Genomic DNA, 12,335 nt, shown 5'->3' on the forward strand with positions numbered 1-12,335 from the left:
GTCTGGTATTTTTTGTGCAACATAAGAATTTTATTTATTTTGGGGAAACCATCTGGATCCGTGTTCACAGGTTGTGGTTGCTTGTGTTGACGTGTTCCCATTCTGTGGGTTGGACCCAAGCAGACCCAGTTTCACCGTGCTAGACATGTTGTCGTGACTCTGCATGGGACGTTAAGGGGACATAGAACATTTTTAGATAGAAACCCTCTGCAGTCCACAGAGACACCTTGGGACAGGGGGCATACATTTTCAACAACATGTTATCGATGACATGACTCGTCCTTTCCAAAAAATACAGTGCTGCCCTCTGACCCCTGCACAATTAAATAAGCAACAGAAATCATGAGATGGGACATCACTTTCTCAAAGTTGATCAAGGAGATGGCTTGATGTCTCGGTATAGCTTTACATATAAAATGCTCAAAGTCTGGCTTCAAAAGCAGTAATTTTGAGAAGCAGTGCTGGACTGGGGAAGAAAAAGCAGTGCTGACAGTTTAAGGTCAGCGGCCGTGGGCTGGACGCAGGTGGCTGCACGCTATGCTCGTTCGGCAGTGTATATCCATGTGTTTGTAGCATGCGGCTACATAGTACAGCACTGGATCTTTCACGTGTGGCATTAACCCATTAAGGACCCATTGAAAACAATGCATTTTGAGCCCGTACATGTACAGGCTTTGTCATTAAGGGGTTAAACGTAAATGATCTGGGCATGGATCACTGTTGGACTAAGCATCTTGTTGAAAAAGGCTGATGAAAGTAATAGTGGGCTAGAGCGGTCGGCTGAACAAAAAAATATGGCTGCCGCTGGCATCTAGTGTTAGAACTCGAATGTAAAGCTGTTTCTTGTGTCGCTTGTTTTATTCGGCATTTATTAGCTATTTGCTCACCTGCATGCACCCCTGCTAACTATAGCATGTACTGCCTTAACTTCATCACAGAGGGTATCAGAAATATCATATCTTCATAAAAATTCAAGGTATATTCCGGCATTTGCATACTCCAGCTCCTTCGTGCTGTGATACCATGGATGGTATCCATTATATTTTTATATAAATCCAGCCAATAGGAACTGTCAGGCTGTCCATCATCTTCAGAAGCCGCCAATTACTAAAGAAACATGTCCTCTAAAAAGCGCCTTCGCCTAATGTCAAAGAAGAAGAATCTGGTTCAGAAATTACAAACTTTCAAAATATTATTTTTTTTCTTTTAACTTTAACTTGTCCCTTAACTAAATTTCTAAATTGGAAATATTATCTAAAATAATTTAGAAAGAGAAATGACCTTGAACTTTTTATTAAACTTTATTTATTTGCATGGGTTTCCTTTTTCTTTCGCTCTGCCACGCAGGGTCTGTACTTCAAATCTATTACCACAAATCTGTGGTCGTCCAGATTTGTTAACTTTTTTTTCTTTTCCTTCCTTTCCCCCAACAGCTGGCTTACCTTTGATCGTTTTAAAGCTGATCACAAAAATTCCATATCAGAGGGGTTTTTTCTGTAATGACGACAGCATCAAGTATCCATTCCATGACAGCACCGTCACGTCCACTGTACTCTACACAGTGGGCTTCACCCTGCCCATTTGCTCTGTAAGTAGCCCACACCACGGGCAAAGGAGGCATATTTTCAGAGAGTGTCTTAGAATTTGTCCGGCTGGCTTTTAGGGCTTAGGTGCGGACATTTTTAAAATGGCAGCACTTTGGAGTATGTCCAAAACCTGAAGAAGGGTATTTGTTGTTTTGTGTAGGAGGAATGTTGTATTATACAGTGTCGGCCTCCCTGTGTATCGTGTTTTGTCTTGTATTATTTATTAATGTAAAGAAGGTACTATGGGAAACGTTGCAATGGAAAATCGCTTCTGGCATTCACGTGGTAGACTATGAGTCAAGAGTGACTCGCCATTTTCTTTTTTTGTTCTTCTTTTGTAATCTAAGAAGGCAATAAATAGGTCTCGTTCTGATTATGAGCCGCAAGGCGTAATATGTTAAAAAAATAAATTGGTGATGCTAGTGAACACAATAATACTATTGTCTGTAGTGTTTCTGAACAATAGCATTGTGTGCATGAAGGCTGCTCGTTTCTGAAAAGGCTAGGGTTCCGCGGCCAGATAGAATTCTACGACCTCTCTGCTACCAGTGATCTGTATGTATTATATCCAGTCAAAGTTGTCAGGGGCATAATGTTTATAGGGAAAATTAACAAAGCTGATGGAAAAGGTTATTCGTTAAAGCTAAAACTGGCAGGCGAGTTTAATGTAAATTTACTATGCGTTATAAAGGGCCATCTCTGGCAAATTTATCTCCTGCCAACCCCCGTTTTAGTGAATAAACCCTGACATGTCTGATTAATGTACCCTTTACTTCAGTTCAGAAGTTTATAGTAAAGGTGAATTCCCACCAATGTTGTGTTTTGTTTTTTTTTGGTTTTTTTTTTATCTCTAGTATCACATTAAAATCTAAGTTTTTAAAAAACTGTTTTCTGTGTTAATACAGTCCTACGTTTTACATATGATTCAGATCGCTACGTATTGGCCATTTTGTCAGCGTTTTAGCTGTTTTTATTCTATTCTCTGACTCCTCGTTAAACTGCCTTGGAGTAAACAATAGAATGGCTTGGTTGTAATCACTTTGACACTCTGAACAATGAAATTGTATGGAAGAAAGGATTTCTTCGGTTAAGCAGGACTCGCAGGGCTGCAGATAAAGGAGGTTTATTACAACAAAACTATACAGCGCTATATTTAGTGCTCAAAAATATTTTTTCGTGGGACTCCGTCTACCAGCGTAAAATCCAGTGCTGTATAGAGTTATATAAGGGAACGCTGAGAAATGTTTTTAACCTGGGCCAGTAAACTTCCTTTATCTTCTGACCCGGAGGCTGCCGTAGTATTTTGGTGGTTTATGGCTTTGCCAATTAAGTCTGTAGACATAAACTTTCATTAGAGTCTGACTGGGTGATTAACAATGAGCCATTCTATTGTTTACCACAAGTCGGTATGATAACGAGCGAGTAGAAGAGTAGTCCTTTCCATTAACTGAACTCATTTTGCACAATTGTGGGCCATCTCTGGCAAACTTGTCCCTGCATAATGCATCGTTCAGTCGGTGAGATGCCTTTCAAGAAATTTAGAGGACCAACCAAGCTTATTTTGCAGCAAACACTAACATATAGTGATGTTTGTGAGTTAAAACTGCAGCTTTCCTGTAAACGCTCCTCCTAACTGCATTAGTGAATAGACCATGATGAGAAAGTTATGTTACACGTCCTGTTACAAGTCAAATTGTTACGTTATGCACTACTTATGTCCTGTTTGTCCGAAGTACAGTGCTGCGGCGTGTTATGGTGCTGTATGAAACGATAAATTATAATAGGTAATGCTGAACAAAATTAGTAAAATGAATATTTTCTAATTTTTGATTTCCCTCATATTTTACCAAGAGGTTTCTACAAAGAATCACGATTAAAATGCCCAGGTTTCTATCGGCTCTTTAAAGTAGCATTAGTACCGCTCAATTAGCATAGACAGACAAAATGACACGGCTCTATCAAGTGGAAAACACTGCATCGATCCTTTTTATAACAGACTTCGGCTATTCTCGACCATGAACTATGACTATTGGTTTCCTAACAAACCTTTGATCTTGCCGTTAACTTTTATGACATTCTGTGGTTTGATACAGTAAGATAATGAATATTACGTTACACGTCCTCACACCAATAAATCATTTTTTTCTGATGGGCTCATGCCATACCTGTTGGCAAGTGTTGTAATGCATCCAGTAAAGTGTTCTTGATTAGGCATGTGGGAGAGAGGTAGGGCGCAACAGCTTTTAATGGGCCAGATCAGGGTATCTCCCTTAAAACCTGGCCAGCTATACTACATCCACCTTTTAGCCTAAAGAGGAGCACTTTACAAGAGAAGACCAGCTGGACTGGCGGACAACCCGCTACACGTGGTAGGTCGTAGTGTGGGAGTGCGGCTGGGTGCAGTGCCCATCATAAATTCCACTGTAAATACATCTCTGAATACATCAGTAGGCTGTTACGATCAGCAGGGGTAGCCAATAATGGGCATTGTGGCAGACATCAGTTTTTCTTATTACTAACCGAATGCCTTTGTGTCTGCTTGCTTGTGTTCTTTCTGAGCGGAACAGGGACATCAGCAAATATCTGTCAGATAAGTATCAGAACAGAACTTTTCACTGCACAGGGTTTTAAGATGGTAACGTGGCTCAGTCTACTTACCGAACCCAAGGGCGTAAAACTGCCTGCCCATAGCATGAAATATACATACCTGGAAACTTGTGGGCTCCGGCTGCTCAGATCCTACCCTTGCGTGATGCGGCCAGGACTTCCCGCCGATGTTTCAGGAAACACCCCAATTTAAAGGGGAAATGGGTGGGTCAGGACCCCTTCCCCATGACCTAGAGTCCCCAGGTATGGAGATGTTGGCTCATGAAATGTACACATATTCGCATATCCTTGTCCTAAGGTGTTTCTGTTCAGTGAGATTGACGGTACCAAAGAAACGTGCAGCCCCAGCCAACTCTCTTCCAGTTATGGCCAGCCGGGACTGCCATTGTTGCCATATTCTTGTGTAATACAAGTATATGACACTACTTAATCGCCCTGTATAATAATACTGAAAAATGGAGAAAGGCAACCCACTCACATGAAATGTAGTCTCAAGTGGCACGAAGACCACAGTCTCATAATGTAGGGTACCTTGCAAACAAGCATTTGATCTAAATTATTGTATCCAGCCTCCATGCAGGAGAAAATAATTTGATTGAATCCCTTGACATTTTGACTTTTATTTTTCCTCTTCCCTTCACGTGCTGGTCACAACCCTGTAACCATGCGATCTTGGGAAAGTGTGTGTGATTAAATATATAAATAGCTGTGTATTTTAGAATAATTTCCTGTTTTGAATGTCTCTAAATTTATCTTGAAAAAGGAAACGTGAAGGAAGCATATTCCTAACTTGAACTTTTTGCGTGTTGGTGGGAAGCCCCTGCGTTGACTACCTGAAATTGGCTGTGATGTTTGTGATGTTGCTAGGCAAGTGGTAGAACTGTTCCGATGAGTTTGGAAGGATAGCTGAGTTTCATTTTATGATACCAGTAGTTTTTGCCTGATTATTGTACAAACACCCGCAGCCCATGGTGTCTATAGAGTGGATAATTTCACAAATAAGAAAATGTCAGTTAATAATTCTGTATCCGTATACTAATAAACATACTAATGTGTAAGGGAGGCATGAATACAAGTATAACAGGCGGTTTGGTCTCTTCACTGTGCTTGGCTAATTCTAGTAAACTGCCTCTCGGATGGGCAGTAAGCGGATGTGTGTAGACCCTCAGTACCTCGTATCGTGTTGCTGGTTGCTTGTTTACACCTATACACGCAACAACAGGTATAAAACCCATCGCTGTGTTTAAGTCTATTGAAAGATCGTCTGTTGATGAAAAGTCCGCTATAAAGTACTGTTACACCTACTCTAGGAAACCATTTTGTAACTAAATGCACCATTACAAACTTCATTTGTAGTAAAAATAGATTTTTTTTTGACAAATAAGAAGAACCATTTTCTGGATAGCCATAAGCCCTGTCCCATGCATGCATAAACTCCCTTACTGTATGTAGTACTGCTGAATGACCAAAACTCTCCTCATTTATAATAATCGAGTGACACAAAAGCATCGATTGACTATTGCCATAGAAACTGAAAAAAAGCTTCTTAAAAGCATGTGTTCTTTGTGATTAAACTTTAAGGAGAAATGGAATACAATTGTTTCTGTCTAGAGCTGTTGTTTTATTCATGTGAGGCAACGCTTTTTAAAAGTTTTCTATTTATATTGTGACACACATTGCTTGGTGGTAAGCCACTGGGTCTTAATTGCTAACTAGAAACCATTACACAACTTGTGGAGTTGCACAATAATTAAAAAACAAACAAACAAAAAAAAAGAATAAATGTAAAACATTTTTCCAATGCCTTCTTTCTGGGAAGATTTTGAATGCTGGCATAAATTGTTAGGACAAGCCCCACAGATTGAATGTATTATAAAGGTACGGTTCTAAGATTTTATTTATTTATTTTAATCCCCCCCCCTGTAATGATAAGTTGTGTGTGTACATATATATATATATATATATATATATATATATATATATATATATATATATATATATATATATATATATATTTATTTATTTTTTTATTTTTTTCACTATAACATTGATGGATTTTTTTTTTCGTGTAATATTTTTTCTTCTCGGGAGCATGAATTAATTAACATGCTATGTTTTTTTTATCTTATGTAGAAAATATTAAAACATTTTAAATTACATCCTGATATTTGTAATATAAATATATAAATAATACATAATCAATACTGAAATGTACCAAAATAAGCCAAACATCATGATTTTATGAGCAAGCCAGGTTTAAGTACATTTTATTTAATGGATCTGTCAAGGATGTTAAGAAAAAAAAAATATATTGCCTATATTTAACTTTTATATACAAATGTAAAAAAAATAAATTCTATGGCATAAACGTCTTCACAAACGTATGTCTTTAAGTAGGGTCACCCAATAAAGTGGTGGTCTCTGTGGTTCATGCATACGGCTCACCATTGGACCACACCGTTTATTTCTGTGGTTTTGGTTGTGCATCCCTAAAGCCTGCCCGGGTGCCTTTGTGTAAAAACCCACAAGCCGGGGTTCAGGAGTGACGAGTTCTCGGCTATGTCGGTGTGGATGTCATCCATTCATCTTGCACTTCTAATCCTATTACTTTGTACATGGAAAATGTACATTTAAAAATATTTAAGGTCACGTTCTCACACTACTACTTGCATTACTATTACAATAGGTATGCTGATCTTTTTAGCTAAAGAACTGTTGTGACCTGTTTTGGTGTGTTTTTCCCACTCAACTCTACTCCACCCTGTTGGGCCTGAGGATAGGAAACCTATAGGGCTAATATTAGCAATGGTGTTTGACAGTTTCACCTTCTGGGTGTGCGTGACATCATTGGATCTGTTAATTAAAGTGTGAGTGTTACATCATTTTGGATTACCAGCCATTGGGTGTGTAAGTGACCTCATTAGTGATTACAGGCTGGATGTTTTAATAGAAATTGGAACCCCATGGGATCCAAGGCTGGTTTTAATATGGCACCACAATCCAAAAACAAAAAATGCCTGCCACAAAGCCAGATTTTTGTCCAGGATGACAAAACAAAACTGTCTGACTGACTTAAGTGTGACCCAGGCCTGTCTGTAATATGTAATGGGAAAAAAAAACCACTTGCAGGTTTGTGACTCCCATGATATCCAATTACTGAAGACTGAGCATCACTTAAGTTATTGTTCATCAAAGTCCCCGATTAGAACGGACTTGCGTATCAAACTTTTTAATGGTTAACATCCTTTTAGTTAGAAATCTGGAGATAAAGCATAGGAGCGACAAGTATGAACATATTAGAAAAGATATTGCACACGTTTCAATTATTAAACTAATACTTAATTTGTGCCAAACATATGTAAGGATATGTAATTTAAGACAAAAATACTGAAAAGTGACATATATATTCAAATATTTTGCACAAAACACATTCACTTTCTGCCAGACTTTGATAACCACGGTGATTTTATTGTTTCAATGCCAGTCCGTGTTATTGGAATTATACTTATCACACCTCTGGCATTCTACAGACATGCAGAACATGCTACCAGAGCAGTTGAGCAGAGCTGCCATGTCATTGATATCTATTGTTTCTCTGTAGGCATCCAAAATACATACTTCTCTTTTTTATTCATTTCTCTGTGCTTGTGTACCTTTCTCTCTGATAACCAACCAACCAACAGTGAAGAATAATTTTGTATTACTTAACCACATTCCTGCCTGGTGTTCCTTGCCATTAGATTCATTATGTCAGGGTAGTTGGCCAACCTGAACACTTCCTGGTATTGGTCCCTGGTAGCTCTTCATCTCCTGTCAAGTCCCCACGCCTAGCTCCCAAAAGAATGAAAAAGGGAATGGAGTGGATGGGTCTCTCTGGTCGTGAGAAAGCCTTCTAATCAGTTTTGTAACAGGGGTTTGTAAAGTTTCTGGGTGAAATACAAAGAGTTCCCAGGTATGAAAATTGGTCATTCTAAAATATTGCTGTCCAAGCAGCCGCCTACTGGCGTTAACAGACAGGTTTAGTTATGACCCAGTGGCTCAGTTGCATTACCGAAGAAGAATGGTAGCCAGTCCAGCATCTTATTGTTTTAATGATATGGCCTTTGCTGCTTTATAGTGCTGTGGAAAAGTATTTGTCCACTACCCAATTTCTGCAATGTTTGCATATTTGTCGCACTTAAGTGTTTCAGGTCATCAATTTAATTATAATTACGTTTTTTGATGATTTCATGTATAGACAGAAAAAAGTTAATTGCCCCCCCAGTTACTAAATAAACCAGTTAACCAAATGTAATTGATAATTGGCTTTAATTTTACTAGACACACCTAGGCATGATTACCGCCAGCCCTGTTGAAGCTAAACGTCAATGAAATAGAACCTGTCTTGCAAAGTGAAGTAGGCTAAACGGTCTCAAAAAGCAGCACACGATGCCGCAATCTAATTAAATTCATGAACAGATGACAGTCATTGATATCTATCAGTCTAAAAAGGGTTACAAAGCCATTTCAAAGGCTCCGGAACTCCAGCAAACCACGGTGAGAGCCATTATCTACAAATGGAGAAAGCATGGAACAGTGATGAGCCTTCCCAGCAGTGACTGTCTACCAAAATTCTTTCAAGAGTGCATCTATGACTTGTCAGGGAGGTCACAAAAGAACCCAGACTAACATGTAAAGAACTGTAGGCCTCACCTGCCTCAGATAAGGTCAGTGTTCACAATAAGAAAGAGACTGTGGAAAAATGGCATCCATGGGAGAGTTTAAAGTCGAAAACCTCTGCTGACCAAAAATAATTTAAAGGCTCGTCTCACATTTGCCAAAAAACATCTTGATGACCCCCAAGAGTTTTTGTGGACTGATGAGCCAAAAGGGAAACTTTTCTGAAGAAATGGGTCCCGTTACATCTGGCATAAAACATCAGCATTCCACAAAAACATCATACCAACAGTCAAACACGGCAGTGGTGGTGTGATGGTCTGGAGCTGCTTTGCTGCTTCAGGACCTGGGTGACTTGCCATAATTGATGGAACCCTGAATTCTGCTCTCTATCAGAAAATCCTGCAGGAGGATGTCTGGCCATCGGTACCTGACCTAAAGGTAAAAAGCGGTCTGGTTATGCAGCAGGACAATGATCCGAAGTTCACAAGCAAGTCTTCGTTTTGTTGAGTCATTCAAAGGCAGATTGTCGGGTGGCCAGGTCTAAATCTCAACCCTAATCCAATTGAGATGCCATTTAAAAAGGCAGTTCATGCTCAAAACCCCTCCAATCTGACTGAATTAAAACAATTATGCCAAGAACAGTGGCCAAGAATCATCCACAGCAATGTAAAAGACTCATTACCAGATATCACTAATATTTCATGCCATTTTTTGCCACTAAGGGTGGTTTAGGGGGGTCAATTACTTTTTACATGCGTGGTATAGGTTTTCGCTTTCTACCTTAAAATCATCATTTAAAAGCTGTATTTTGTGTTTACTTAAGTGGTCTTTAATTAAATTTATGCTGATCTGGATGATATTTAAATGTGATGAATTGGCAAAAATAGAAGAAATTGGGAAGGGAGCAAATTTTTTTTTTTTTTTTTTACAGGACTGTACTGGAAGATTAATGGTTTGGCAGCCATCTTCTTTCCTGTTGTTAAACTCTCATGGTTCTCCTCCTTGTTTTCCTTCTTATTGGCCCTGCTTTCCTTCTCACCGTGTTTTAACCTCTCTTACTCTGCTTCCTTGCCCCAGCCTGCGAACCCTCCCCAAAATAGCATCAGCATTTGTGTTTGTTGTATTATTATGTTTCACCAATGTTAATTCATGTTTCTCTCTCATTTTTGCTAGCTGGATTGCCTTTTGCAATTCTCAATTTGAAGCATAGTTACTTCAAACGAGGATTTTTCTGTAACGATGATTCCATCCGGTATCCATACAAAGAAGACACCATTTCTTATCAGTTATTAGCAGGAATACTGATCCCAGTCTGTATTGTTGTTGTAAGTGCTAACCATTTTTTATTAACCATGTGATATTACTTGTAGGATTGTTGTCCTGTAATAATTTGAGTAGCGTGTTTGATCAATTCGAGGATGAACTCATCAAAGTAAACAAGCTGTTTTTTCTTTAATGTGAAAAAAAAAAGTGTAATGGATGGTCAGCAGGGGAGCAGTTCCTGATTATTACTATTTATCATTGTTTTTATCCAACCTTTTTCCATCTGATCTCATGGAAGGAAGGACAGCCAGAAAACACAAGACCAGATTTAGAAAACAGTCAAAATAAATCATTTGAATGGAAACAAGCTGTACAAGTGAAACTTTTTTTTTTTTTGCAGCTAAATTTAAGTAATGCTTTTTCATGTGCAAACAATCCAGTGAGCTTCCGCAAAAGATATTTGGTTTAGAGCAGGGACTTTCTAAAGTTTATATACCTGAATGTGTACGCACCATTAACATGGACAAACATCTGACATCGATAAGATAAACATTCAGATATACACTGCAGTCGTGGCCAAAAGTTTTGAGAATGACACAAATAATAATTTTCACAAAGTCTGCTGCCTCAGTTTAGATGATGATAATTTGCATATACTCCAGAATGTTATGAAGTCTGATCAGATGAATTGCAATGAATTGAAAAGTCCCTCTTTGCCATGAAAATTAACTTAATCCCCCAAAAACATTTCCACTGCGTTTCAGTCCTGCTCAAAAGGACCAGCTGACATCATGTCAGTGATTCTCTAGTTAACATGGGTGAAAGTGTAGATATGGACAAGGCTGAGGGATCACTCTGTTATGCTGATTGACTTAGAATAACAGACTGGAAACTTTAAAAGGATAGTGGTGCTTGACATCATTGTTCTTCCTCTGTTAACTATGGCTACCTGCAAGGAAACACGTGCTGTCATTATTTCTTTGCACAAAAAGGGCTTCACGGGCAAGGATATTGCCGCTAGTAAGATTGCACCTAAATCAACCATTTATCGCATCATCAAGAACTTCAAGGAGAGAGGTTCAATTGTTGTGAAGAATGCCTCAAAGAAAGTCCCGACAAGCGCCCGGACTGTGTCCTAAAGCTGATTCAGCTGCGGGATCGGGTGTCACCAGTGCAGATCTTGCTCAGGAATGGCAGCAGGCAAGTGTGAGTGCGTCTGTACGCACAGTGAGGCGAAGACTTTTGGAGGATGGCCTGGTGTCAAGAAGGGCAGCAAAGAAGCCACTTCTCTCCAGGAAAAACAACAGGGACAGACTGATATTCTGCAAAACGTACAGGGATTGGACTGCTGAGGACTGGGGTAAAGTCATTTTCTCTGATGAATCCCCTTTCCGATTGCTTAGGGCATCCGGAAAAAAGCTTATCTGGAGAAGACAAGGTGAGCTCTACCATCAGTCCTGTGTCATGCCAACAGCAAAGCATTGTGAGACCATTAATGTGTGGGGTTGCTTCTCAGCCAAGGGAGTGGGCTCACTCACAATTATGCCTAAGAACACAGACATGAATAAAGAATAATACCAACGCATCCTTCAAGAACAACTTCTCACAAACATCCAAGAACAGTTTGGTGATGAACAATGTATTTTCCAGCATGATAGAGCACCTTGCCATAAGGCAAAAGTGATAACTACGTGGTTCAGGGAACAAATCATCAAAATTTTGGGTCCATGGCCAGGAAACTCCCCAGACCTTAATCCCATTGAGAACTTGTGATCAATCCTTAAGAGGCGGGTGGACAAACAAAACCCCCCGAATTCTGACAAACTCCAATCATTGATTTATACAAGAGTCTTTAGGGATATTTTGAATGAATAAAGGCAGGGGGAGAGACGGATAGACTGGGGGAGGGCATTCCAGAGGATAGGGGCAGCCCTTGAGAAATCTTGTAAGCGGGCATGAGAGCTAGAAATCAGAGGAGAGGACAGAAGGAGATCGTTGGATGAGCGGAGAGACCGGTTAGGAGTGTATTTAGAGATGAGTGAGGAGATGTAGGGAGGGGAACCACTGTGAAGGGCCTTGAAAGTAAGAGTGAGGATTTTGAAATGAACCCTGAAGCGCACAGGCAGCCGGTGAAGAGACTGACAGAGGGGAGAGACGTTAGTAAAGTGATGTGAGAGGAAGATAAGTCTGGCGGCAGCATTCATGGTGGATTGTAGAGGG

At 39.6% G+C, this 12,335-nt stretch overlaps 1 protein-coding gene across 1 annotated transcript in view; it reads left to right on the plus strand.

Annotated features, from left to right (window-relative positions):
• Nucleotides 1-12,335, plus strand: part of LOC149285542 (phospholipid phosphatase 1-like) — a 52,891-nt gene that overhangs the window by 13,160 nt on the left and 27,396 nt on the right. The window contains exon 2 of the mRNA XM_089495289.1: nt 1,434-1,588. Within this exon, the coding sequence (XP_089351415.1) occupies nt 1,434-1,588 (155 nt within the window). The remainder of the gene's footprint in view (nt 1-1,433; nt 1,589-12,335) is intronic.

The sequence above is a fragment of the Sceloporus occidentalis genome, unplaced genomic scaffold (genome assembly GCF_023333645.1).
Source record: "Sceloporus occidentalis isolate IW3139 unplaced genomic scaffold, rSceOcc1.0.p SCAF_78, whole genome shotgun sequence".
In the NCBI taxonomy this organism is placed as follows: Eukaryota; Metazoa; Chordata; class Lepidosauria; order Squamata; family Phrynosomatidae; genus Sceloporus; species Sceloporus occidentalis.